The sequence below is a fragment of the Somniosus microcephalus genome, chromosome 1, assembly GCF_052327205.1.
Source record: "Somniosus microcephalus isolate GS21.2 chromosome 1, FLI_Smic_1.0, whole genome shotgun sequence".
Classification (NCBI taxonomy): domain Eukaryota; kingdom Metazoa; phylum Chordata; class Chondrichthyes; order Squaliformes; family Somniosidae; genus Somniosus; species Somniosus microcephalus.
The window spans coordinates 437,962,980-437,987,916 of record NC_140987.1 but is presented as its reverse complement, the minus strand read 5'-3'; the positions used below and the strand labels follow the sequence as shown (position 1 = coordinate 437,987,916).

The 24,937-nt window shown below is 45.6% G+C and overlaps 1 protein-coding gene across 1 annotated transcript in view; it reads left to right on the top strand.

Moving 5' to 3' along the window:
- Nucleotides 1-24,937, top strand: part of LOC147125321 (uncharacterized) — a 91,895-nt gene that overhangs the window by 25,772 nt on the left and 41,186 nt on the right. The window contains exons 4-9 of the mRNA XM_086001223.1: nt 6,899-7,041; nt 8,579-8,729; nt 10,183-10,229; nt 13,784-13,968; nt 16,158-16,244; nt 22,687-22,815. Of these exons, the coding sequence (XP_085857349.1) occupies nt 6,899-7,041; nt 8,579-8,729; nt 10,183-10,229; nt 13,784-13,968; nt 16,158-16,244; nt 22,687-22,815 (742 nt within the window). The remainder of the gene's footprint in view (nt 1-6,898; nt 7,042-8,578; nt 8,730-10,182; nt 10,230-13,783; nt 13,969-16,157; nt 16,245-22,686; nt 22,816-24,937) is intronic.

The window sequence follows — 24,937 nt, the reverse complement described above, 5'->3', positions numbered from 1 at the left end:
GGAAAAAATGTTTTAATTTAAATTAATTCACCACTTACCTTGTTAAAAGTAGGCCTTGCGCCTGCTTTTTACATGTGTAACTCCTGGAGACTTACCCTCCCGGAAAAACCTGAAAAAAAACCGTAAGTTCAATGCGCATGCGCTGCCTCTCCGGCGCACGCGTTCGACCTGTCAACCCCTTCTTTCAAGGGAACGGAAGTTCCAGTTTCCCGCGCATGCGCATTGCATGCACGAAACCGGCACTTTCGTTGGGCCTACGCGTGAGTACTCAGCGCGTACTCGCGCGTGGGGACCCGAATTTCTGGGCCAATATAAAAAAGGATGTAGAAGCACTGGCGAAAGTGCAAAAAAAGATTTACAAGGTTGAGACCAGAACTGAGAGGTTATACCTATTGGGAAAGACTGAACAGGCTGGGGCTCTTTTCTCTAGAAAGAGAAGAATGAGGGGTGACCTGATAGAGGTCTTTAAGATTATGACGGGGTTTGCAGACGACACAAAGCTGGGTGGGCGTGTGTGCTGTGAGGAGGATGCAGAGAAACTCCAGTATGATTTGGACAGGTTGGGTGATTGGGCAGATGCATGGCAGATGCAGTATAATGTGGATAAATGCGAGGTTATCCACTTTGGTGGCAAAAACAGGAAGGCAGATTATTATCTGAACAGCAATAGATTGGGAGAAGGGGAAGTGCAACGAGACTTGGGTGTCCTTGTGCACCAGTCGCTGAAGGTAAGCATACAGGTGCAGCAGGTGGTTAAGAAGGCAAATGGTATGTTGGCTTTCATAGCGAGAGGATTCGAGTACAGGAGCAAGGATCTCTTGCTGTAGTTGTACAGGGCCTTGGTGAGACCACACCTTGAGTATTGTGTGCAGTTTTGGTTGCCTTATCTGAGGAAGGATGTTCTTGCCATTGAGGAAGTGCAGCGGAGATTCACCAGACTGATACCTGGGATGGCAGGAATGATGTATGAAGAGAGATTGGGTCGATTAGGCTTTTATTCGCTAGAGTTTAGAAGAATGAGAGGGGATCTCATTGAAACTTATAAAATTCTAACAGGACTAGACAGACTAGATGCAGGAAGGATGTTCCCGATGGTCGGGGAGTCCAGAACCAGGGGTCACAGTCTAAGGATAAGGGGTAAGCCATTTAGGACTGAGATGAGGAGGAATTTCTTCACCCAGAGAGTGGTGAACCTGTGGAATTCTCTACCACAGAAGGCAGTTGAGGCCAACTTATTAAATATATTCAAGAAGGAGTTAGATATATTTCTTAAGGCTAAAGGGATCAAGGGATATGGGGAGAAAGCAGGGACAGGGTATTGAATTTGGATGATCAGCCATGATCTCATTAAATGGCGGAACAGGCTCGAGGGGCCGAATGGCCTACTCCTGCTCCTATCTTCTATGTTTCTATGATAGGCTAGATGTAGAGAAAATGTTTCCACTCGTGGGGAGGGGGGGGGGGGTCCAAAACTAGAGGCCATAAATGTCACCGTTAAATCCAATAGGAAATTCAGGAGGAACTCCTTTACCCAGAAAGTGGTTAGAATGTGAAACTCGCCACCACAAGGAGTACGTGAGGCGAATAGCATAGATGCATTTAAGTGGAAGCTAGACAAGTACATGAGGGAGAAAGCAAAGGAAGGTTATGCTGATAGGTTTATATGAAGTAAGGTGGTAGGAGGCTCGTGTGGAGCATAAACACCAGCATGGACAAGGTTGTCAGAATGGCCTGTTTCAGTCCTGTAAAATTCGCTGTAATTCTATGTAATCTTATGGATTGCACTGTTATTTGGGGAGTTTGCACTGTTATTTGGGGAGTTTACTGAAGTGTCTACCTGGAATTTTTTTTAGTGGTGGGCTAGGACCACTGGCTCTGATGCATAGGACTTCTGAAACCAGCAGCAAACTCAAGGTAAACTAGCTGGATTCATGCAGGCTAGTCACCGGGAAGATCCAGTAATTTTTTTTACCAGGTCTGGAATTCCAATGGCGCCCTGCTAGATCCTGAGCTGAACTGAGCATCAATCATGGTGTCCATCACCAAGACCACTTTCTTCCATCTTTGGAACGTTACATGCTGACCTCACTTGCACTGCCATTGAACCCTCTTTCATGCCATTGTCACCTCAAAGTTCAATTTCTCCAGTGCTGTCCTCAACTGCCCTCCCTAGATTCACCCTGTACAAACATCCATTTCGTCCAGAACTCTGCAGCCTCTATCCTATCATGCATGAGTTCCTGCATCCCAGTCTTCGGCCACTGCACTCTGCAATACTCTCCCTAAACCTCTTCAGTTAAAAAGAAAGAATTCCATTTACATAGCGCCTTTCACGACCTCAGAATGTCCCAAAGCGCTTTACAGCCAATTAAGTACTTTTGAAGTGTAGTCACTGTTGTAATGTAGGAAACGCAGCCGCCAATCTGCACACAGCAAGCTCCACAAACAGTAGTGTGACAATGACCAGATAATCTGTTTTAGTGATGTTGATTGAGGGATAAATATTGGCCAGGACACCGGGGATAACTCCCCTGCTCTTCTTCGAAATAGTGCCATGGGATCTTTTACGTCCACCTGAGAGAGCAGACGGGGCCTCGGTTTCGCGTCTCATTTCATTATCTCTCTTGCCTCCTTCAAAATCCTCTTCCAATACATAACTTTTCCCCTAAATATTCTCCTGTAAAGCAACATGTGATGCTTTGTCCAGTGAATGGTGCTGTGTAAATGTAAGTTGTTGGAGGTCCATTACAAGGCTCTCCATTCTAATACCGTACTTTTGTTGGTTGGCTCTCAATTACCCCTATCATCTTGATACTTAACCAGTATCAGTCTCATAACTATGAGTGTAATATTTGTATGTAGTAATAAAGCAATCTTCAATTGAAATGTATAAAATTCCGAGGGGGATTGACAGGGTAGATGCTGAGAGGTTGCTTCTCCTGGCGGGAGAGTCTAGAACTAGGGATCATAGTCTCAGGATAAGGGGTCGACCATTTAAGACTGAGATAAGGAGGAATTTCAGGCGTGGTTGTGTAACAATCAAGAGCAGGATCCCTGGTTGAATTTCCCATCCCTACCCCAAGGGGAACCGAGGCCTGTTTTATTTTAATACAAAAGCAAAATACGGCAGATGCTGGAAATCTGAAATAAAAACACAAAATGCTGGAAATACTCAGCAGGCCAGGCAGCATCTGTGGAGAGAGAAACAGAGTTAATGTTTCAGGTCGATGACCTTTGTCAGAACTGGAAAAAGTTAGAGATGGAACAGCTTTTAAGCAAGGCCAGGGACAGGGAAAGGGGGGGGGCGAGGGGAGAAAATAACACAGGTGAAGGTCTGTGATCGGGTGGAAAGCAGGAGAGATTAAATGACAAAAGGGATGATGGTGCAAGGCAAAAGGAGATGGTGATGGGACAAGTAAAGAAACAAAAGATGAGTCTAGATGAGGTGTAAATGGGAATGGCAGAATCATCAACAGCTGCCATGTGAAAAAATAGGAGCCGAGGTTTGGTCTGAAGTTGTTGAACTCGATGTTGAGCCCGGAAGGCTGTAAAGTGCCTAATCAAAAGATGAGGTGCTGTTCCTCGAGCTTACGTTGAGCTTCATTGGTACAGTGTAGGAGGTCGAGGTCAGAGTGGAAGTGGAGTGGAGAATTAAAATGACAGGCAATTCATTTATTTTATTTTGTTTTGTTGTGTTGTAGCATTACAATGACTACTTATTTGTCAATATGTTCTAAACCTCAGCAAGTTGTTGGCTCTGGTGGAATACAGTTTCTGCAATGAACTTCACCACGTGGCTTTGAAAATGACCTGTCCCTGTAATGACACATGCATTGGAGAGTTAAAATCTACCATGCTTCCTACAGCTTAATAAGAACCTCTGATCCTAATTGGCTGAAACTGCCGCATTTTCTTCTGCATTGCTTACCCTTTCCGTCATCTCTAAGCTCCCTCTGCATGAAGCTCCTTCTGTGCATATCCCAGCCTTTTCCCCCTCCCCCATTTCTATTTGGGGAATTCTTTTCATACATTTGGCCTCCATACCTGAAGTGCTGCCAATCGTCACAATGAGACATTTAGCCCGAGGTGGTATTTCCTAATTCCGAGAACTGAAGTGGCTCCGAAAAGAGAACTGAACACTGAAGGAATAAAAATAGTCTCCCTTCCTTAAGTATGTGCCCAGGCTATTATATAAAGTGCTGCCTTTGTAACTACCCGTGCTCCTTATTGCCAATGATTTCTAGAACTCATTTTCTAGCTTTGTTTGCGGCCCAGTTTTAGTCAAATAAGTATTGCCTTCTAATGCAAGTTTGATGCAAGTTCTGACGTGACTGAACCAGCAATACTCTACTGTTCTGTACATTTGGAAACTGGTTTTTATTTCTCCTCGTTCATGTACTGTACCACAAACCAACCTTAAGAGATGAGAAAAGCTTAAAAGAAATTACAACCTTTCAATTGAAATTGAGCCCAGTCGTATGGATCTCTAATTTGTCGAGCAGAAAGTTGCGTGCAAGTGGAATTGTATACAGGCAGGAAAGGTACCAGTGCTCGGGTAACTTGTTCAGCGAGCCCACCTGGCTGTTGATTCCATTTGCTGGTGTTTGGTTCAGTGTGTGCCTGATTGGCTCATTTGGCAGCTCTCTTGCCTCTGGATCAGTAGGTTGTGAGTTCAAGCCACATTCCAGGACTGGAGCTTATCATCTGAACTGACACTTCAGTGAAGTGGCACTGGACCGTCTGAGGTGCCAGCATTTGAATGAGATAGTAAACTGAGGATGCGTCTGCCTGTTTCAGTGGTGCAGGTGGATGTTAATAGATCCTTTGGCACCATTTGAAGAGGAGCAGGGAATTCTCCTAGTGTTTCTGGCTTCTTATAGAATCATACAGCAAAAAGGGAGGCCATTCAGCCCATCGTGCCTGTGCCAGCTCTGTGCCTGTATGAGCTCTCCATTTAGTCCCGCTCACACGCTCTTTCCCCATAGCCCTGCAAATTTTTCCTTTTCAAGCTGTTATGATCTGGAATGCATTACCTGAAAAGGTGATGGAAGCGGATTCAATAGTAACTTTCCAAAGGGAATTGGACATGTACTTAAAAAGGAAAGATCATAACATAATTATATATCCAATTCTCTTTTGAAAGTTACTCTTGAATCTACTTCAGGCAGCGCGTTCCAGATCGTAACAACTTGCTGCGTAAAAAAAAATTCTCCTCATCTCCGCCCCCGGGTCTTTTGCCACAAAAGGGCTGCCGCATTTGTTTACATCACAATGTCAACTTTGGCTCACTTGGTTATTAGGCAATGGAGCTTTTCCAGCCGCTGTATTACATCAAGAGGGGTGTAGTCTCTGATATACAGAAGGTGCCCTCTTCCATTTTTTTGGAACTAAGATATGAATGGCAACTAAACATAAATGTGTAATGCAAAATACATATGCACACAGTTTAATCCTCATTCATACCCGGTTCCCATTATCGTTGTATAATTCACATTCATATACAATCACCATTGCCATTACATACTGTGCTTAATCCTATTCATGTATCATGAAAATAAGAAATATGTCATTTTTCTCCTTCACAAACAGTTATTAATGCAGGCTGATCAGAAATCCCATCCTGCTATTAAATGGAATTTCTATGAATGGTTTGGGGCCCATGAATTGATTTATGCCCACATTTTTGCATGAACCTGGCATCTCATGAATGGTTTTGGTCCATCTCATCCTTAACTGCCTCAGTGCTCCTTAGAAGGTGGGAAGTGGCAACTGGCACGGGAGTGCAGTTCCACAGGTGATTGTAGTGCCCTGTCCCAGTGGTTATATTTGATAGGCCGGCCACTCAGCACGCTATGCGACTACAAGAGCCCACACATCCTATCCTCACCCAAAGTCAAGAGTCCTGGACTTCGAATAGGAACATAAGAATTAGGAGCAGGAGGAGACCACATGGCCCTTCGCGCCTGCTCTGCCATTCAACAAGATCATGGCTGATCTTCGACCTCAATTCCACTTTCCCGCCCGATCTCCATATCCCTTAATTCTCCATGAGTCCAAAAATCTATCAATCTCAGCCTTGAATATACTTAATGACTCCGCATCCACAGCCCTCTGGGGCAAGGAATTCCAAAGATTCACAACCCTCTGAGTGAAGAAATTCCTCCTCATCTCAGTCTTAAATAGCCGACCCCTTATCCTGAGACTATGACCCCTAGTTCTAGACTCTCCAAACAGGGGAAACAACCTCTCAGCATCTACCCTCTCAACCCCCATCAGAATCTTATATGTTTCAATGAGATCGCACCTCATTCTTCTAAACTCCACAGAGAATATAGGCTCAATCTCTCCTCATAGGACAACCCTCTCACTCCCAGGGATCAATCTACCGAACCTTTGTTGCACCGCCTCTAAGGCATGTATGTCCTTTCTCCGATAAGGAGACCAAAACTGTGCACAGTACTCCAGTTGTGGTCTCACCAAAGCCCTGTACAATTGTAGCAGGACTTCCATAGTGTTTGCTGGATAGTGATCTTGAACAGGAGTCCTGGCTGATTTTTTTTTTTAAACTACCCCCAGCCCGAGGGCACTGAACCCAATTGTGGGTTTCTGCCATCCTGTGGGTGAGAGCAGCTAAATCAGCAGAGGCCAGAGATTTAAGTGGGACTTTGTTGGATCTGTTCAGAGCAATACCACAAGATTCAATGCATTGAATACACTGAGCCCTCAATGGCGTAATTCTAAAACATGACATAGGTTTAATGCTAGATTTTCCTTAAGGTATTAAGTAGTTGCTTGTAACTAACTGAAGTTAAATGTTTTAAAAATCTATTTTGAAGTGTTACAAAATAAAACAAGCTTTTTAAAAAAAAAAAAACTCATAAAATGTGTATTGTTGTAGCGAGAAGATTTTCCAGACTCGTGAAGAGGAGATGTGTTTTCTGAGGAGGACTTCAGAAGCCCTGATACGCAATCTACTTCCGGATTCAATATGGAAACTAAACCTTTACCAACACTTACTGAGGGAAGTTGTTGCACTGAAAGGCAGGTAGCAGCACTGACTGAACTAAAGCCTGAAATAAACTTATGAGGTTATTGTTAATGTGCTTTATGAAAGTGTCCATTGCTGTACTATCTCCTGCCCTCCATAAACTTCATCTCATCCGAAGCTCTGCTGCCCATATCCTAACTCGCACCAAGTCCCGGTCACCCATCTCTCCTGTGCTCGCTGACCTACATCGGCTCCTGGTCCAGCAATGCCTCAAATTTAAAATTCTCATCCTTGTGTTCAAATCCCTCCATGACTTTGCCCCTCCCTATCTCTGCAACCTTCTCCAGCCCTACAACCCTCCGAGAACTCTGCGCTCCCCTAATTCTGGCCTCTTGTACATCCCCGATTTCCTTCGCTCCACCATTGCCGGCCGTGCCCTCCGCTACCTCGGTCCTAAGCTCTGGAATTCCCTCCCTAAACTTCTACGCCTCTCCAACTCTCACTCCTCCTTTAAGAGGCTTCTTAAAACCTACCTCTTTGACCAAGCTTTTGGTCACCTGCCCTAATATCTCTATGTCTGAAAATGCTCTTAGGATGTTTTACTACGTCAAAGGTGTTATATAAATGCAAGTTGTTGTTGTTCTTGAACAAAAAATCTGCAGTTAAGTCAAGTCAGCAAACATTACTATAATTGTCGATCATCTTAAGATTTTTGTAAGCTTTTCATTTTAGCTGAATGCTCTAAAATGGTAATTGTCCTTTTGATTTATCCACAGTGAAGTGAACTGTATTATTTCCTTTTTGCTATAGCTGCTTTTATATTGTGCTTAGTTAACTCCTGACACACTGGTATTGCCCAACCCAAGAGTAACCTTGCCAGATTGCCCGCTTGAAGGATAGGTTTTTTAAGCTAGATCTTGCCTGCAATCGGCCTTAGCGAATCCAGCAAGTTTACTCTGGGGTTGCTGCTAGCTGTAAGTGATCCACATGTCGGAAGCTGGAGACCTTAGCACCCATTAAGTCCAATATACTGCCATAGGTGCAGTCCATTATATGCTATAGGATGGGGCAGACCAAATGCGAATAAGCATATTACCACTTAACTCGTGCTGTGTGTTTTAGATGTTGAATTGAGAGACATGGGGTTAGAACTGGTGGATTTTTAAAGTTTGAATTTGAACTTGTACAAAATAAATAGAGAATGTTACTAGAATGCATCAGACGAGGAATGTCCTGCGGGGGGGAAAAATGCATGAGTATCTGGACATGAAAATCGGGGCAGGACCAGGTTTAGTTGCAGGGGCTCACTCCCTATGGTTGAACAGACGAGCATATTTCATTGTGTCAGCTCACGTGTACAATAGGCAAGATAATAGAGGGCAGGCTGTGTCCATACAATAGCACTCCAGCATGAGTCAGCCCATTCAGGGCAGCAGGGGTGGGTGGGGGACTGGACAAGAATCTATAGGTAGTAATATTGTATATGAAGCATTATTAATTTTGTTAGTATGCACTGAAAGTAGTGAGGTAAGAAACATTCATTGTCAAAACATTCATTTTTTGCCTCTAAGTTTTCCTCTCCCTCAACAGGTTTGGAGGAAGTGATAAATGCGGTTTGTGACTCTGACTTTATCAATCAGGCGTTGATCAAATTTTTGGATGAAGACTCGCCTGTGACGAAGGAAGAGGAAGTCATTCCAGCTGCTCCCCCTAAAACTGGGAAGAACGACAAAATCATTATGTGAGTAGAGACTTTGTAATGTAAGCTGCAGTTTTTATCTCCCTCCCTCTGGAACTAAAAGCATTTGTTTTTAGTGACACCTCCTTGAACTCTGCCCCCACTCGCAAGGCCGCGTTCCCGCCCGGGACTTAAAATCGGACCCCCTGAAAGTCAGCAGACTCTGCAACCGAGGAAGGCATCACAGCTGGGTCCAATCTGTTGTTCCCTGGAACTCCCTCCCTAACAGCACTGTTGGGAGTACCTTCACCACATGAACTGCAGCGGTTCAAGAAGGTGGCTCACCACCACCTTCTCAAGGGCAACTAGGGATGGGCAATAAATGTTGGCCTTGCCAGCGATGCCCACATCCCATGAACGAATAAAAAAAAAATTTAAAAAAATGTTGGTTGAGGGATAAATATTGGCCAAGGCACCGGGGATAACTCCCCTGCTCTTCTTTGAAATACTTCCATGGGATCTTTTACATCTCCTTCAAAAGACAGATTCAGTCATTATCGTGTTGATGGGTGAGTCAGTTTGGAGAAGTTAGGGGGAATTTTGCCGGCACTCGGGGTGGGTTTGGAGGTGGGACAGCCGGCAAATTTGCAAAGATTGACCGGGTCGGATTCGGAAACCCGCTGTCGGCCCGCCTCCAATCAATCTTCCCAGGTGCCGGGTCCCCGATTTGTGCATGGACCCGACACCTAGCGGCAGGAAGAGGATTACAGGCACTTAACTGCTTGTTAACAGGCAGTTAAGAGGCTTTTTGCAATTTTGACAGGTCTACTGCAGGCTTCCCGATGTCCGGATGCCACGCCAGGTAATTGTGGTGTGCTGTGGGTCTACTGTAATGTTTGTGCATTGATGATAGCTGCAGAAGTGTTGTGAAGGATCCAATAGTGCACTGGTGAGTTTCAGAGGTAAGAAAATGTTGGGAAAATCATTTTTAATTTATTTAGACTTTTCTGTAGGTGACAAGTTTTGAATTGTTTGTGTAGTCCCACCTCACTGGGAGAACTTCTCTCAGCAGTGACAGATTGCTTCTGTAACCTCACAGCTGCCATCTGTTCTAACCTAAGGAGGGAGTCACTGGAGAGCCTAGGTGCAAGGGCTCACCTTTGTACAGTGATTGTCAGTGTTTGCAGCACCTCAGTGCGGTCAAACACTGAAAAATCAGCTGTCAAAAAAATTGTGCATGGCCCCGTTAAGAAAACCGGCAATGACGCATTATCAACTGATGTCATCTGACACTGGCTTTCTCTTAATTGGCTGGCAAGCCCGCAGGGCGGGCTTAATAAGGCCAATTGACGCAAAATCGCGTCTGTGCGTCGGACGTCATTAGGGGCAGGATTGTAACCCGCAAGGCAGCTGTCCCGCCCCCAAGCCGCATCGAGAGGAAAAATAGCAGCCGTAGTTTTCAATTTCTCATCAGTCCTGCCTGCAAAGTTGAGATTTTATTGTTCTGTTCTTGCAGTGACTCTAATATACCCAAGGAAAAAAAGAAAAAGAAATCAAAAAGTGGTGAGTGATTCTCCTAAGAAACTGCTTTATGAATTTTCTTTTTACAACATTGTCCTGTTGTGCATCTTGTAATCGTATGATCTATTTTGGTTCGTTATTTCAATTCTTCTCTATTTTCTAGAGTTATGGAAGTCACTAGCAAAGGCCCAGCACACATGATAGCCTCGCTCTGTGCTATAAAATTCTAATCTTCTATATTAGCTTTCAAATGATCTATTACTTGATGGGGGTGGTGGTGGGGGCGAAGTAGTAGTACCCAAGTTGGGAGACCTGTTCCACAGACTAGTCAAAGATAAGCCTTAGAGAATCATATCTAGGAGCCAACATCCCAGATTCCTCCATCACCATTCCTGGGTTTGTCCTGTTCCACTGGCAGGGCAGAGGTGGGACCGCAGTATTATACAGTCGGGCGAGAGTGGCCCTGGAAGTCCTCAAAATTGACTCCAGACCCAATGGAAGTCTTGAGGTCAAACAGGGTCAAGCAAGCCTCCTGCTGATCACCGCCTACAGCATCCCTTTCAACCCCCCACCCCCCCTTCAACTGATGACTCCATGTTGAATATCGCTTGGAAAAGGTCAGGGAATCAAGGCCACAGAATCGCTCAGATTGGGGGACTTCAGTGTCGACCAATAAGACTGGCTCGATAATAGTACCACTGACCAAGCTGGTCAAGTCATGAAGGATATAGCTGCCAGTCAGGTGGTGAGGAACCAACAAGAAGAGTACTGACTTGACCTCATCCTTGCCAACCTACCCATTGCAGATACGTCTGTCCATGATAGCATTGGTAGAAGTGACCACTGCACAACCTTGTGAAGACAAAGTCTCATCTCCATTATGAGGATGCTCTCCATTAAGTAGTGTGATACTACCACTGTGATAAGTGAAACAGACTAAAGACAGATCTAGCTACCCAAAACTGGGCATCATGTGGCACTGCAGGCCTTCAGCAGCAGCAGAATTATATATCGCCACAATCTGCAGCTGCAGCAACAACAACAACTTGCATTTATATAACACCTTTAACATAGACAAATCTCCCAAGGGAATTCACAGAGGTGTAATCAGACAAAAATGAACTCCGAGCCAGAGGAGGAAATATTCGGAGGGGTGACCAAAAGCCTGGTCAAAGAGTATTAAGGAGGGTCTTAAAGGAGACGAGGAAGGCGGAGGGATGAAAGGGTTTACAGAGGGAATTCCAGAACATGGGGCCTAGACAGCTGAAGTGACAGCCACCTGGTAATCTCATAGTCCAGCACATCTCTCGTTCCTTGATCAAACTATCAAACCAGGAGAGCAACCTCAGTTCAATGAAGGCATGTCAAGAGCAGCACTAACCTAGTGAAGCTACTACACAGGGACACCTGCATGGTAAACACCAAAAGCAGTAGGCTATAGGCACAGATAGATGGTTCTACAACCAGAAGATCAGAGCAAAGCTCTGTAGACATATCATATCCAAGCAACTAACAAAAGGGGGAGGAGGCTCTGTGAACATCCCCATCCTCAACAGTGGTTAAGGCTAAAGTGTTTGCAAGTGTTTTCAGCAAAGGTGCCAAGTGGATGATCGATCTTGTCTCCTTCCAAGTTCCCATCGTCCTAGTTGCTAGTGTAAAGCCAATTCATTGCATTCTACAGGACGTTAGGAAGTGTCTGAGTGCACTGGACACAACAAAGGCTATGGGCCCTGACAACATCCCAGCTGTATTGCTGAAAACCCACATGCCAGAGTTAGTGACTCTTCTAGTTAAGCTGTTCCAGTGGTATCTAATTGACAATGTGGAAGATTGCCTTGGTTTGTCCTATCCAACTTGGTGAACTACTGTCCTATTGGCCTCCTCCCAATCATCAGTAAAGTGACCAAAGCAGTAATCAATAATGCCATCAAGTGACACCTACTCGCCAGTAACGTGCTCAATGATGCTTAGGTCAGGTTCCGCCAGCTCCAGACCTCATCACAGCTTTGATCCAGACATAGGTGCAAGAGTTGAAAAGAGGTGAGAGTCGCTGCTCTTGGCATCAAGGCAACATTCGATCGAGTATGACACCAAGGAGCCGTAACAAAACTTGAGGATAATGGGCTTCAAAGGGAAAACCCACCAAGGGCTGGTGACAGGGTTGGTGACAAGCCTGATACAAGGATAACTGGCTGTCGGAGGCTACTTTGCAGCCCAGTACATTGTTGCAGGATTTCCCAGTGGTGGAATTGTTCATTGACAATTCTACAGTATTCAACTACACCCACAACTCCTCTGATAATGAAGTAGCCCATGCCAGTAAACAACAAGATAACATCTAGGCTTGGGCTGACAAGTGGCATATAACATTAGTGCTACATAAGCGCCAGGTGATAGCCATCTCAACCAAGAGAAACCCAACTGTCTTTCCTTGATCTTCAATGGCACCATCAATGCGGAATACCCCACCACCAACATCTTGGGATTCACCATTGACCAGAAGCTTAAATAGATCCACTATATCAACAATGTAGCTCTAAGAGCAGAGCATAGGCCCACCTCCTGACCCCTCAAAGCTGATCCACCATCTACAAGGTTCAAGTCTTCAAGTTGGGAGAGTGATAGTCATTATACTCCCCACTTGCCTGGATGGGTGCAGTTGCAATAATACTCAAAAAGCTTGACACCATCCGGTACAGAACAATTTGTGTCCCTGTCACTGGCTCATTGTCCACTCCCTTCACTCTCAATCCACTGTGGTTGCAGTATGTACTACCTACAGGATGCACTGCAGCAATTCACCAAGGTTGCTCCCTCGCCTGTGACGTCTACCACCTGGAATTTCCTACTTAGCACCATTGTGGAAGCAGCATCGTCATCACAACCAAGAATGGGCAATAAATGTGACCTTGCCATTGTTATCCACATCCTGAGAACAAATTGAGAAAAACTTGATAATCGACAATCACCTGTGTGGTTTTTGGCATGGCCATTCCACTAGTGGTTAACTTGACTATGTTATGTGCTTGGGGAAGTTGATTGATACATTTGTCATCACTTTAGACATCTCCAAACCATTGACAGAGTCTGGGGCCTTGAACATATAAACAAGTAACCATCATATGATCTTATCCAAAAGCTATGCTCATGGTTATCTAATTTACACTCACATTGCCCTATGTGCTGTAGTGTGTTGCTCCTCTGACTCTGCCATTAATTCAGGGCTTCCCCTGGGCTCTGTGTTCTCTCCCACTCTTCTCTTTATCAACAACCTTCTCTGCTCCTTTTTCAACCCTATCAACTCTTTTGCCGATGATTCCATTGTACATCCACCAATTTCCTTCAGATTTTATGCTCTCCATACACACCAGCTTCACTTCTCTCACTATATCTCGATCTTCTCCATGCCCTTTGGGACATTGGAAATCTTGTTTGTTGCAACACAGTTTCTTTGTGTCTCTCGCAAGTCAATTCAGCTCCAGTTGTACTGTACTGTTCTCCTCAGACGAAGATGCCGATGTTCTTGTTCTAGTGTGAAATAGTTCACTGGTTTATATTGATGTTTTGTTTTGATTGGAGTATTTGTTCTGTTCAAGTATTCCACAATCTTTTAAAAAAATTCTCCAAGAAATCCAAAAAGAAGGAAACTGGTTCAACGGTATGCCACACTGATGAACAGTGTTATCGTAGATGTGGAAATGATGCCCAGCAATTTAAATCATTTTCTTCTTCCAATGTGTTGCATTTGGACGACCGAGACGACGATTCTGCTGAAGAAGAGGTCTGTTGGAAATCCCTTTAAAAGTAGCTGGTAGTTATAGAGTCAATGTCTATTTTAAACAGTGGCTGTAACAATAATGAGTGACAAGAAAACCATTGTTTCCTTTGACTAGACTTTTGAAGTATTTAAATTTAGAAGTGTAAAAAATTTGTCCTGCAGGATGTTCCTGTTTGGGGTGGGGGAGTGGGGGGGGGGGGGCGGTGTTTGTGTCAAAATGTAACTATTAGAAGGGCCCCCAACTTTATCCTGAGTGCCATTGGAAAGAAAGGCTCCTTGCCACCTTTTGAGCCAGGATGATGGTTTATTTTGCGTGATCATTCCTCACATTGCAGAGCAATTGTGTACTCGTTCTGCTTTCCTTCTCTCTGCACCACCGAGTATGAACACCTCACGATTACTGGAGCGAATCGTTTGTGAAAGCTTGGCACTGTTTGCCACCACCAGCAACTTCAGTGTTCCACAATGCTTTAAGGTGGCCAGTGGTGGAATACTCCTGCCCTAGCTGCACCCAAGGTGCAGAAAACCCACCACTTGCTGCTAGACCCAGTACAGCCCAGAAGCCATGCAAAGCAGTGAACTCGATGAGAATGGCTTTACCCAACAGCAGAGAAGCTGTCAACCAAATAAAAGATGCACAGGGCCGCACCACAAGAGTGGTTGCTGCTGCTTTAAACTAGACGACCTAGGTCTGTACTAGAAAGACGATGATTCAGAATATCACTGGCAAAGCTTCACAGACTGTCCCAGACAGTGTCGTGATCTAGAACTCTGCCTCCAGACACCTGCAAGTTTAAATGCAGAGTTAATCGCCAGTCAAGCCAAGGATGTAGAAAGATGAATTCAGTTATGGGAAATGTTGGTGTTCAGGGAGATTTGGGTGTCCTCGTGCAAGGAACACAGAAAGCTAGCAGGCAGGTACAGCAAGCAATAAAGAAGGCAAATGGCATGTTGGCCTTTGTTGCAAGGGGGTTGGTGTATAAGAGTAAGGAAGTCTTGCTACAATTGTACAGGGCCTTGGTGAGACCACACCTGGAGTACTGTGCACAGTTTTGGTCTCCTTATCTAAGGAAGGATATACTTGCCTTGGAGGCGGTGCAACAAAGGTTCACTGGATTGATTCCTGGGATGAGAGGGCTGTCCTATGATGAGAGATTGTGTAGAATGGGCCGATACTCTATGGAGTTTAGAAGAATGAGAGGTGATCTCATTGAAACATACAAGATTCTGAAGGGGATTGACAGGGTAGATCCTGAGAGGTTGTTTCCCCTGGCTGGAGTGTCTAGAACTAGGGGGCATAGTCTCAGGATAAGGGGTCCGACTGAGATGAGGAGGAATTTCTTCACTCACATGGTTCTGAATCTTTGGAATTCTCTGCTCCATAGGGCTGTGAATGCTCAGTCCTTGAGTATATTCAAGGCTGTGATAGATAGATTTCTGGACTCTAGGGGAATCGAGGGATATGGGGATCGGGCGGGAAAGTGGCGTTGAGGTCGATGAGCAGCCATGATCTTATTGAATGGCGGAGCAGGCTCGAGGGGCCGTATTGCCTACTCCTGCTCTTACTTCATGTTCTTAAATCTCTAATTTACCCCTTCATACCCCTAGTTGTGACACTAGGCCATCCACACTTATTTGTGGTTAATACCCTCTCCCATGTTGCACTGTTTAGTTTTATTTTAGCCACCAACAGCATGACGGGTTTTTCCTTCCCATTATTAAAATAGTACAGGAAACTTTCGATTTACCAGCACCTAAATAACCGGAAATCTCGGTTAACCGGCAAAATTCAGGAGTAGGTTCAGGTAAGTTTTATTACTTGCCTTCCTCGATCTGTTGCTGTGCAAGGGTGTGGCTGCAGCTGTTGCTTAGCTACAGAGATGCTTGGAACTTGTGGCCATTGTTCTGAACCTGTTGCTAAGCAACAGGGTTTGTTGCTTTATACGGAGCTCTCAGCTCTCCCTATCTTTTACTATAGCTTTCGGTTATCCGGAATTTTTGATGAACCGGCACCACGTCGGTCCCGTCAGTGCCGGATTTAAAAAAAAGTTTCCTGTAGTAATGTTTTTTTTTAATCTATCTCGACACAAACCAAAGGATCTGCCATCAATAAATTAAGAAGACAAGTACTGTTTATGGCAATGATATCTTAACATAAATGTTGTTTATGGTGCTGTCTCTTTTCATTTTAGATGCTTGACTGGCTGAGACAAAATATTCTTCCCACAACTGAAAATGAAAAATCGTCACTAAGAAATTGTAAGATCACCATTTCAGAGGTATGGTATTAATTGATGTCTTGAAACGTAATGGGAACAATTTTAACCCTACTCGCTTATCAGAAACCAAGTAGGGGCAGTTAAAATCGCCCTGGCTCTTAGCTGTCCGAAAACCGACATGATCGCTACATCTGCAATTTTAACCTACTCCCTTGAGCAGGCAGCAAGGACACCCACCTGGAGCCAACAGGGTCCTTTTTTACATAAGCATGTTGCGGCCCAATGACATCATTGAGACCCGACTGTAATTTTAACTCCGGCCTGAGCGAGGAATTCATCTGGTTAAAATCGGAGCATGAAGACTGCCCATACCTGTGGTTATTAGGCAGCCTCATTCTTGTTGTAATGCTCTTTGATATCCCTGCTTCTATTGCAATATCATAGAATCGCTGTCATTTTCTAAAATTGTTTATCCTCAATGTATGTCAGTGCTGTGGAATAGAGCAATTACCTACATTGGGGACCTAATATGAGGTACAGTATTGCACAGTCAGAATTTGTGGGGGGGGGGGGGGGGGGGGGCAGTTGCTTTGTGCCTCTTGTTAGAGGGGGCGCAAAGCAACTAGCGCCTGGGCATGACGCCACTAACACTTCCCGCGAAATTCAGCGGGAGGTTAGCGGCGGCGTTGGCCGTTAGTGCCCCGCGGCGCTGCGCCTCTGGCAATGACGTCGTCGCCGTGCGCAGTGCCCCGTCCACAAACTTGGCTCGCGCCCCCTGACCTACCGCCGGACGCTATGTCTGACAGGGTCAGGGCGGCGTTTTTGCGGCCGGGGCGGTGATAATTAAATGGCAGGTGTCGGGCGGCCGTAGTTTTTTTTTTGGGCCGCCTGCCAGCACCTGCCTCCTCCTGCAGGGTGCCGGCCGCGAACCGTCAGCTCGGCGCTTCTCTTGCGTGCCGGGCTTTTTTGCCGGCATCCCATTCCCTGGTGGGCCAGCAGGGCCCCGGTTCCCTCCCCATTAATCAGGGGAGGGAGGCCTACAGTACCGTGGTGCTAGGTGCTGCCACACATGGCGCTGCTGCACATAGCGCTGTGATATTCAATGGGAGCTACTGGAAGCGCTCCCCCTCCCTCTTTGGGTACTACCATTGAATTTTGGGCGCTAACTTTTTCGGGGTGCTAGCGCCTAGGCGAAGTTATCGTCCCAAAGGGGGCGCAAGCCAATTTCCCCCCCATGGTATTTTGATCCACGAGGAAGTTAGTTGGATTGTCAAAATTCACTTAGTCTCCTCTTTCTGCTATCTATAAATGTCCTTCCATCTCACCAGCCTGAGTTGAATTCAAACTCAGATTCCAGAAGTGAAGATGATGTTAAATCACATTCTGCATACCATAATCTATCTTATCAGTTATTACTGTGCATCCAGTTGGTTTCATTTATGCTAAAAAAAAAAAAATTAAATGAAAGGAATTTCTGTGCCATTTTAGAGCTTTATGTGATAAATTGACTTGGTATAAAAATATATACCTCTTAGCTGGTTATATAGATTAATATATACCAGTACTTAACTGATGGCCCCGGACCTACGAAGACTCGCGCTCCTGGGCCTGTGGGCGTAGCCCTGCGTAAAGGCCCACGTATCCCAGGGGCGCATACGGTTCGTGAGCGTCCCTGAGATCACGTGGGCCGGCTCAACTAATCAAAGAGGGGGATTCCCATTACGTACGGAATCCCCATCAGCACAATAGGAATGACATAAAAAATACACTTTCACAGCACTGAAATAAAAATAAATCACCACATGTTTAAAATGAATTAAAATACAATGGCCCAGAAATTCAGGTCAGGGGCCTCCCGCGGGTGCAAGCCTCCGACCTGCACTTACCTAGCGTGCCGGCCGTTGAGCTGTGGGCCCCCGTGGGATTCCGATCCTGGGCCTCCTCCAACTGCCGGCGCGCAGTGCTTGCGTATCCCGGGGCGCAGTTAGTTCGATGTGTCCCCTGGGATCACGTGGGCCATGGAGAGCCAATGGTAGCAGGGAATCTGTATTCATAGATTTGATCTGTCAAATCTATGAATTCAATTCAGCCCCAAAACATCACTAAAACTTCAACAAAAAATTTTTTTAAATCACATTTTAAAAATAACTAAATTACATAAAATAACTATTAAACAATAATTTAAATTTTTGAAAAAATTAATTACAGTTTCTAACGGGCTAAAAATAAACTTACCTTTCTTTAAAGTATTTAAAAATAATAAACCTGTGGAAAAAATATTTTAATTTTACTTAATTCACCACTTACCTTGTTAAAAGCAGGCCTTGCGACTGCTTTTTAAAAGCGTAGCTCCTGGAGACTTACCCTCCCGGAGAAAGCTGTAAAAAAAACGGAAGTTCCAGGCGAACGCGCTGCCTCTCCGGCGCACGCATTCGACCTGTGAACCCCTTCCTTTAAGGGAACGGAAGTTCCGATTTCCCGCACATGCGCAGTGCATGCACGACACTGGCACATTCGTTGGGCCTACGGGTGAGCACCCAGCGCGTACTCACCCGTGGGGACCCGAAGTTCTGGCCCATTTAAATTAAACATTTAAAACAAAAATTGTTAATATTATTAAAGGGGCCAAAAATAACCTAAACTAATTTGAATGTTTTAATGATTTTAAAAATGTTATTTTAATATTTATTTAAACCCTTATGCTGGTAAAAGAAGGCCTTATGCCTGCTTTTACTAGCGTAAGAGTTTCGTGGGCATTCGTTGGGCAAATAGCCCAACTCTCCGCCAGCGAATGTCCATTTCCTGCAGATTCGCGGATCCAAGCTGAAACTTGACAGATCACAAGTTCCGGGTTTTCGCGCATGGGCATCGCACACAGAAACCTGGAACTTGCGGGGCAGTTACGACTGCGTACGCTGTCTGTATGTAGTCATAGGCCCCAGAAAATCTGGGCCATTATTTATTTTGGCAGTGGTAAGTATGCAAGATAATATTGGGAGAAATCTCCTCCTGCTCTCTAATGGGATAATGTAAACAATGTACTTTCCCCTCTAATTCTTCAAAGGCACAGTTTCTTCGTGCCATTTGCATGTCTAATAAACAACTTTCACCCTTAGTCCTTCTTCATTTATAGACATCCTTGTCGTTATTATCTCTTTTTTCTTTCCTTTTAGTATCTCTTCTGAAAAACTTGCATTTATATAGCTTCTTCCACATCCTGCACGATGTCCCAAAGCGCTTCACAGCCAATGAATTACTAGTCACTATTGGGCAAATGCAACAACCAAATTGTGCATTGATCCACAAAATGTAGGGAGATAACTGGCAAGTTCACTTTTTTCTGTTGGTAAATATTGGGATAAATATTGGCCAAGACACTGGGAGAATTCCGCTGCTCTTCAAATGGTGACATTGGATCTTTTGCATCCACTTGAATAGCACCGGGTCTCAGATTGATGTCTCATCTAATTACAAAGTGAACGCCCACATCTTCTCCATAACTGAAGCTGTCACCTCTTTTGTGTCAATCACTTCTGTTCCCCTCAAGAACTCTTAACTCTCCATAAAGCCCTAGTTCATCCATTACTTGAATACTGCTCCCAAAGCTGTGGTGATTCTTTTAACACAGCTCTTGCATTCCTGGAGATGATGCAAGAAAAAGGCTTGCTTTCTGATCACTGATTCCCCCTCTCACCTCTAGCTTCTAACCATGCTCCTGCTTTTACAACCTTTCTTTCACTTTTATCAATATTACTGCGGTTGGTGCTCCACTGAACTTTCCTCTAAATGTTCTAATAAACTCCAAGGGCTAAAAATTGAGTAGCGCCCCAATTGGGACGCTAACTTCGCCAATAGCGCCCCAGAAAAGTTAGCGCCCCGCGCTGGAACTTGAATGGTTGCACCCCAAGGGGGAAGCGGGGCACTACTGGAAGCACCCTGCATCCCTCTTGGGGCGCTGCGAGTCAATATTGCGGCGTTATGTGCCGCAGCACCGCACGTCGCGCCGTGGTATTGCAGGCCTTCCTCCCCTTCTTAAAGGGGAGGAGCCTTGTGCAGCGCGACCTGGGGCCCAGCTGGGCCCCCGGGGATCGGGAGTGCAGGCAAAAGAGCCCGGCACCCAAGAGAAGTGCCGGGCTCTTGGAGCGCAGCCAGCACTCCGCGAGGGGGGGGGGGGGGGGGGGATTCAGGAGGTCTGGGACGGGGGTGCTGGCAGGCGGCCAGCAACAAAAATGGCTGCCCCGCACCTCGCCTTTAAATTGCGCCTCCCCAGCCGCAGGTATGCCCCCTTGACCCCGTCGGACATAGCGTCCGGCGGTAAGTCAGGGGGTGCTCCCGAAGATCGTGGCCGGGGCGTGAGCGGGGCGCTGCGCACGCCAATGACATCGCCAGTGGCGCAACGCCACAAGGCGCTACCGGTTAGCGCCACCACTAACCTCCCACTGAATTTTGCGGGAGGCGTGGGCAGTGCCGCGCCTGGGCGCTAGTTAGTTTGCGTCCCGTTAGCGCCCTCTTAAGGCGCTAACGGGAGGTGCAAACAACTGAATTTTCCCCCCCAAATATCCCCAACTACACCCGCTTCTCCTTTCCATATCCACACTGTGTTGAAATCCAAACTCACGCCACAATCTCCTACTCTAACTTGAGTTTTCCCAGGATCTTAAACTGAAATACCTTGTCTCCCTCTTTAGTTCCTAGAATCTTGAAGCATTTGAAGCCCAAGCTTTATCTAATAATTAATGATTGATCTTGTCTACTCTCCTTTTTTTAAACCTTGGTCTCCAGCGCTGTAGCCTTAGCCCTACTACTTTTTTATAATAACTTGTTAAATAAAAAACCATGTAGAACTCCATGTTCGAATCCCTCCAATCAGGCTTCCAGCCCTGCCACAGTTGCGAAACTGCTCTTATCAAAGCCACAAATGACATCCTATGTGACTGTGATAAACTATCCCTACCCGTCCTTCTCGACCTGTCTGCAGCCTTTGACACGGTTGACCACACCATCTTCCTCCAATGACTCTCTATCATGCAGCTGGATGGGACGACACTCGCCTGGTTCCATTCTTACCTATCCTGTCGTAGCCACTTGCAATAGCTTCTCTTCCCACTCCCCACCATTACCTCTAGAGTCCCCCCAGGATCCATCCTTGACCCCCTTGTATTCCTCATCTACGTGCTGCCCCTTGGCGACATTATCTGAAAACACGACGTCAAGTTGGACATGTACACTGGCGACACCCAGCTCTACCTCACCATCACCTCTCTCAACCCCTCCACTGTCTCTAAATTGTCAGACTGCTTGTCCGACATTCAGTTCTGGATGAGCAGAAATTTCCTCCAACTAAATATTGGGAAGACCAAAGCCATTGCCTTCGGTCCCCGTCACAAACTCCATTCCCTAGCCACAAACTCTATCCCTCTCCCGGGCAACCGTCTGAAGCTGAGCCGGTCCGTTCGCAACCTTGGTGTCGTACTTGACCTCAAGATGAGCTTCTGACCACATATCCGTGCCACCATTAAGACCGCCTATTTCCACCTCCTGTAACATCGCCCAACTCTGCCCCAGCTCAGCTCATCTGCTGCTGAAACCCTTATCCATGCCTTTGTTACCTCTAGACTTGACTATTCCAACGCACTCCTGGTCGGATGCCCATCTTCCACCCTCCATAAACTTAAGCTCATCCAAAACTCTGCTGCCCGTGTCCTAACTCACACCAAATCCCGTTCATCCATCACCCCTGTGCTCGCTGACCTACATTGGCTCCCGGTTAAGCAACGCCTTGATTTTAAAATTCTCATCCTTGTTTTCAAATCCCTCCATAGCCAAACCCCTCCCTATCTCTGTAATCTCTTCCAGCCCCACAACCCTCCGAGATATCTGCGCTCCTCCAATTCCGGCGTCTTGAGCATCCCCGATTTTTAATCGTTCCATCATTGACGGTTGTGCCTTCAGCTGCCGAGGCCCTATTTCTGGAATTCCCTCCCTAAACCTCTCCGCCTCGCTACCTCTCTTTCCTCCTTTAAGACGCTCCTTAAAACCTACCTCTTCGACCAAGTTTTTGGTCATCTGTCCTGATATCTCTTTGTGGCTCGGTGTCAAATTTTGTTTGATAACGCTCCTGTGAAGTGCCTTGGAACGTTTTACTATGTTAAAGGCGCTATATAAATGCAATTTGTTGTTGAATTGAAAATCTGCCTTGGTAATACTGTAATTTCACTGTATGATTCCATACTTTTTAAAGAGCTGCGGGGGAGTGCTGACTGACACATGTTGGGTAAGGATTTAACTGGCCTCTGTAGCTCTTTGTACTTCACTTAAGTGATTATTCTTCACATCTGAGCCTAGGCAGTGAGTGTCTGCAGGTTATTTGATTGAATGGAGGTATCATAGCTGAGCTAATCTTGTCCTTAACCAATATCACCATTGAAGAGTGGGAGCCCTGGCTGACTTTTTGGGACAGGTGAGGGGAATTTTTGAGATGGTAATGTTATACTTCTTTCAGGTATCCTGGGAAGAAATTGAGGATCCATCTTGTACACTAGACATAGAAAACCTCCAAGTTGCAGAGGATTGCTGGTCTGTTCAAAGAAAATACCACGAATTTGAGGACCTTCAGAAAGAGCTGAGTAAGGTAACCAGCTTCTTGTGTACAAAACTCCAGAGTAGATCATTCAGTGTTCAGAAAAATTTCTGCAAATAAAAATCAAGTTAAAACTTAGAAATTTTGTGGTATCAGTAAATAAAGCTGCACAACTCCGTGGCCAGTCTAGAAATTTCTACTTGCCAACTAGTGTTCGATGAGTTACTGGCCGTTTTGGAGCGGAGAATCAAAGCAGTTTTCGGCCTCCCTGTACCCATGTGCTGCTCTGGTTCTTTTTTATTTCATCTTTTCTCCCATTTTCTCCTGAGGGCACTGATTTCATACTGAGCTGCAGGTCCATGAACGCTAGTGGCTTCCTCATAGCATCTCCTCTGACGATCTCCTCCGGCCAATCTTCATGAGTTTAGACAGTGAATGTTGGCAGACTACAGGGGCGGAGCTAAGGTCAAAGGATGGAGGGGCGTGTCGAAGCCCAGATTAGGCCGACTTGGCACAGCCACGATAACGGCCTCCAGTGCCATGTAGGCCATTGTTGCCCAATATGTTAGCCAATGGCCACATAGTATCACAGATTGATACAGCACAGAAGGAGGTCATTCGGCCCATCATGCCTGTGCTGGCTCCTTGGTAGAGCTATCCAATTAGTCGCACTCCCTTGCTCTTCCCCACAGCCATGTAAATTTTTTCCCTTCAAGTATTTATCCAATTCCTGTTTGAGAGTTACTATTGAATCTGAGGTCTAGCCAGTGTTTTATATGTGATGAATGAATTGGGAATCCAGATGTAGATACTTGCATTTCTCTTTAGTAAATAATAAAATGAGTAATGGATGCCAATCAACCTTGTGTTTTGCACTCGTGTGCTGGGCTCCCCCATGATTGAAGATAGGGATGTTCATGGAGCTGTTTCCTCCTGTTAGTTGCCTGGTTGTCCACCATTCTTAACTGGATGTGATCAGGTTAGTATACGCTCTGTTCGGTTGGTTCTAGGTCCCAACCCAAACCAATGCTAAAAAAATTGGGATAGACCCTGCTTGATATACCACTACTATACCGGTGTAAAAACCAATGTGATTTTTCCCCCTCATTTAAAATTTCAAAGAATTTTGCAATTCAAAATTTTACAAGTGGGCCGTTCATTGTTAAATGGTTGCCAGTTCTCCTGTTTGTGTGTGATCTTTGAATGGTTAAACTAAAGTGTTCTTTGGAAGAAAAAAAACCTTCTTTAGTAATTTAAAAATAATTTGCGGTCACTCTACTCTAAATTGTGTTTCTCTCCATAATTATACTTTTTACGCTCATCAAGGTGAAGCTTGTTACAAGGCCAGGTGAGCATCATATTCCAGGTGCGGATAGGAGGGTGCAAAGGTGGCTTCGACTGCCAAGTGGCTTCAGTAGTAGTGCAGCTATAGTGTGACTGCAGCCTGAATCTGGAGTTGGGGCATGATCTGACAGCGGAGTGCGATTCCCTGGAGGATGAGGTCTCCTCAGTCAGTTTGGGCCAACTTGTGCTCCAACTCTAACGCCAGCGCGAGACAGTTTCAGCTTCACACTGATGATGAACTTATGTGGGTAAATCTTTGTCTTCACCACGTGGGTGATAATCTGGTGGACCAGATCGCCCACCCGTATGGAATGGAACATGGACGGGTCCTACAATGGGTGACAATTCCCTGGGCCTAATGTAGTGAAGGTGAAAATTTAGCCCATGCAGTGTGAATGGAATCCCACTGCCCCAACATTGGCAGCATTGACTCCAGATTCAGGAGAGCTCCCCTGGTGTGGCAGTGTGAATTTAGTTCCCAAGCCAGTCCAAACAACAAGAACCTGTACTTATATAGCACCTTTTAACATAGTAAAACGTCCCAAGGCGCTTCACAGGAGTGTTATAAGACAAAAGTATTTACACCGAGTCATATAAGGAGAAATTAGGGCAGATGACCAAAAGCTTGGTCAAAGAGGTAGGTTTTAAGGAGCGTCTTAAAGGAGGAAAGAGAGGGAGCGAGGCAGAAAGGTTTAGGCCGGGAATTCCAGAGCTTAGGGCCTAGGCAACAGAAGGCGCGGCCACCAATGGTTGAGTGATTATATCAGGATGTTCAAGAGGGCAGAATTAGAGGAGCGCAGATATCTCGGGGAGGTTGTAGGGCTGGAGG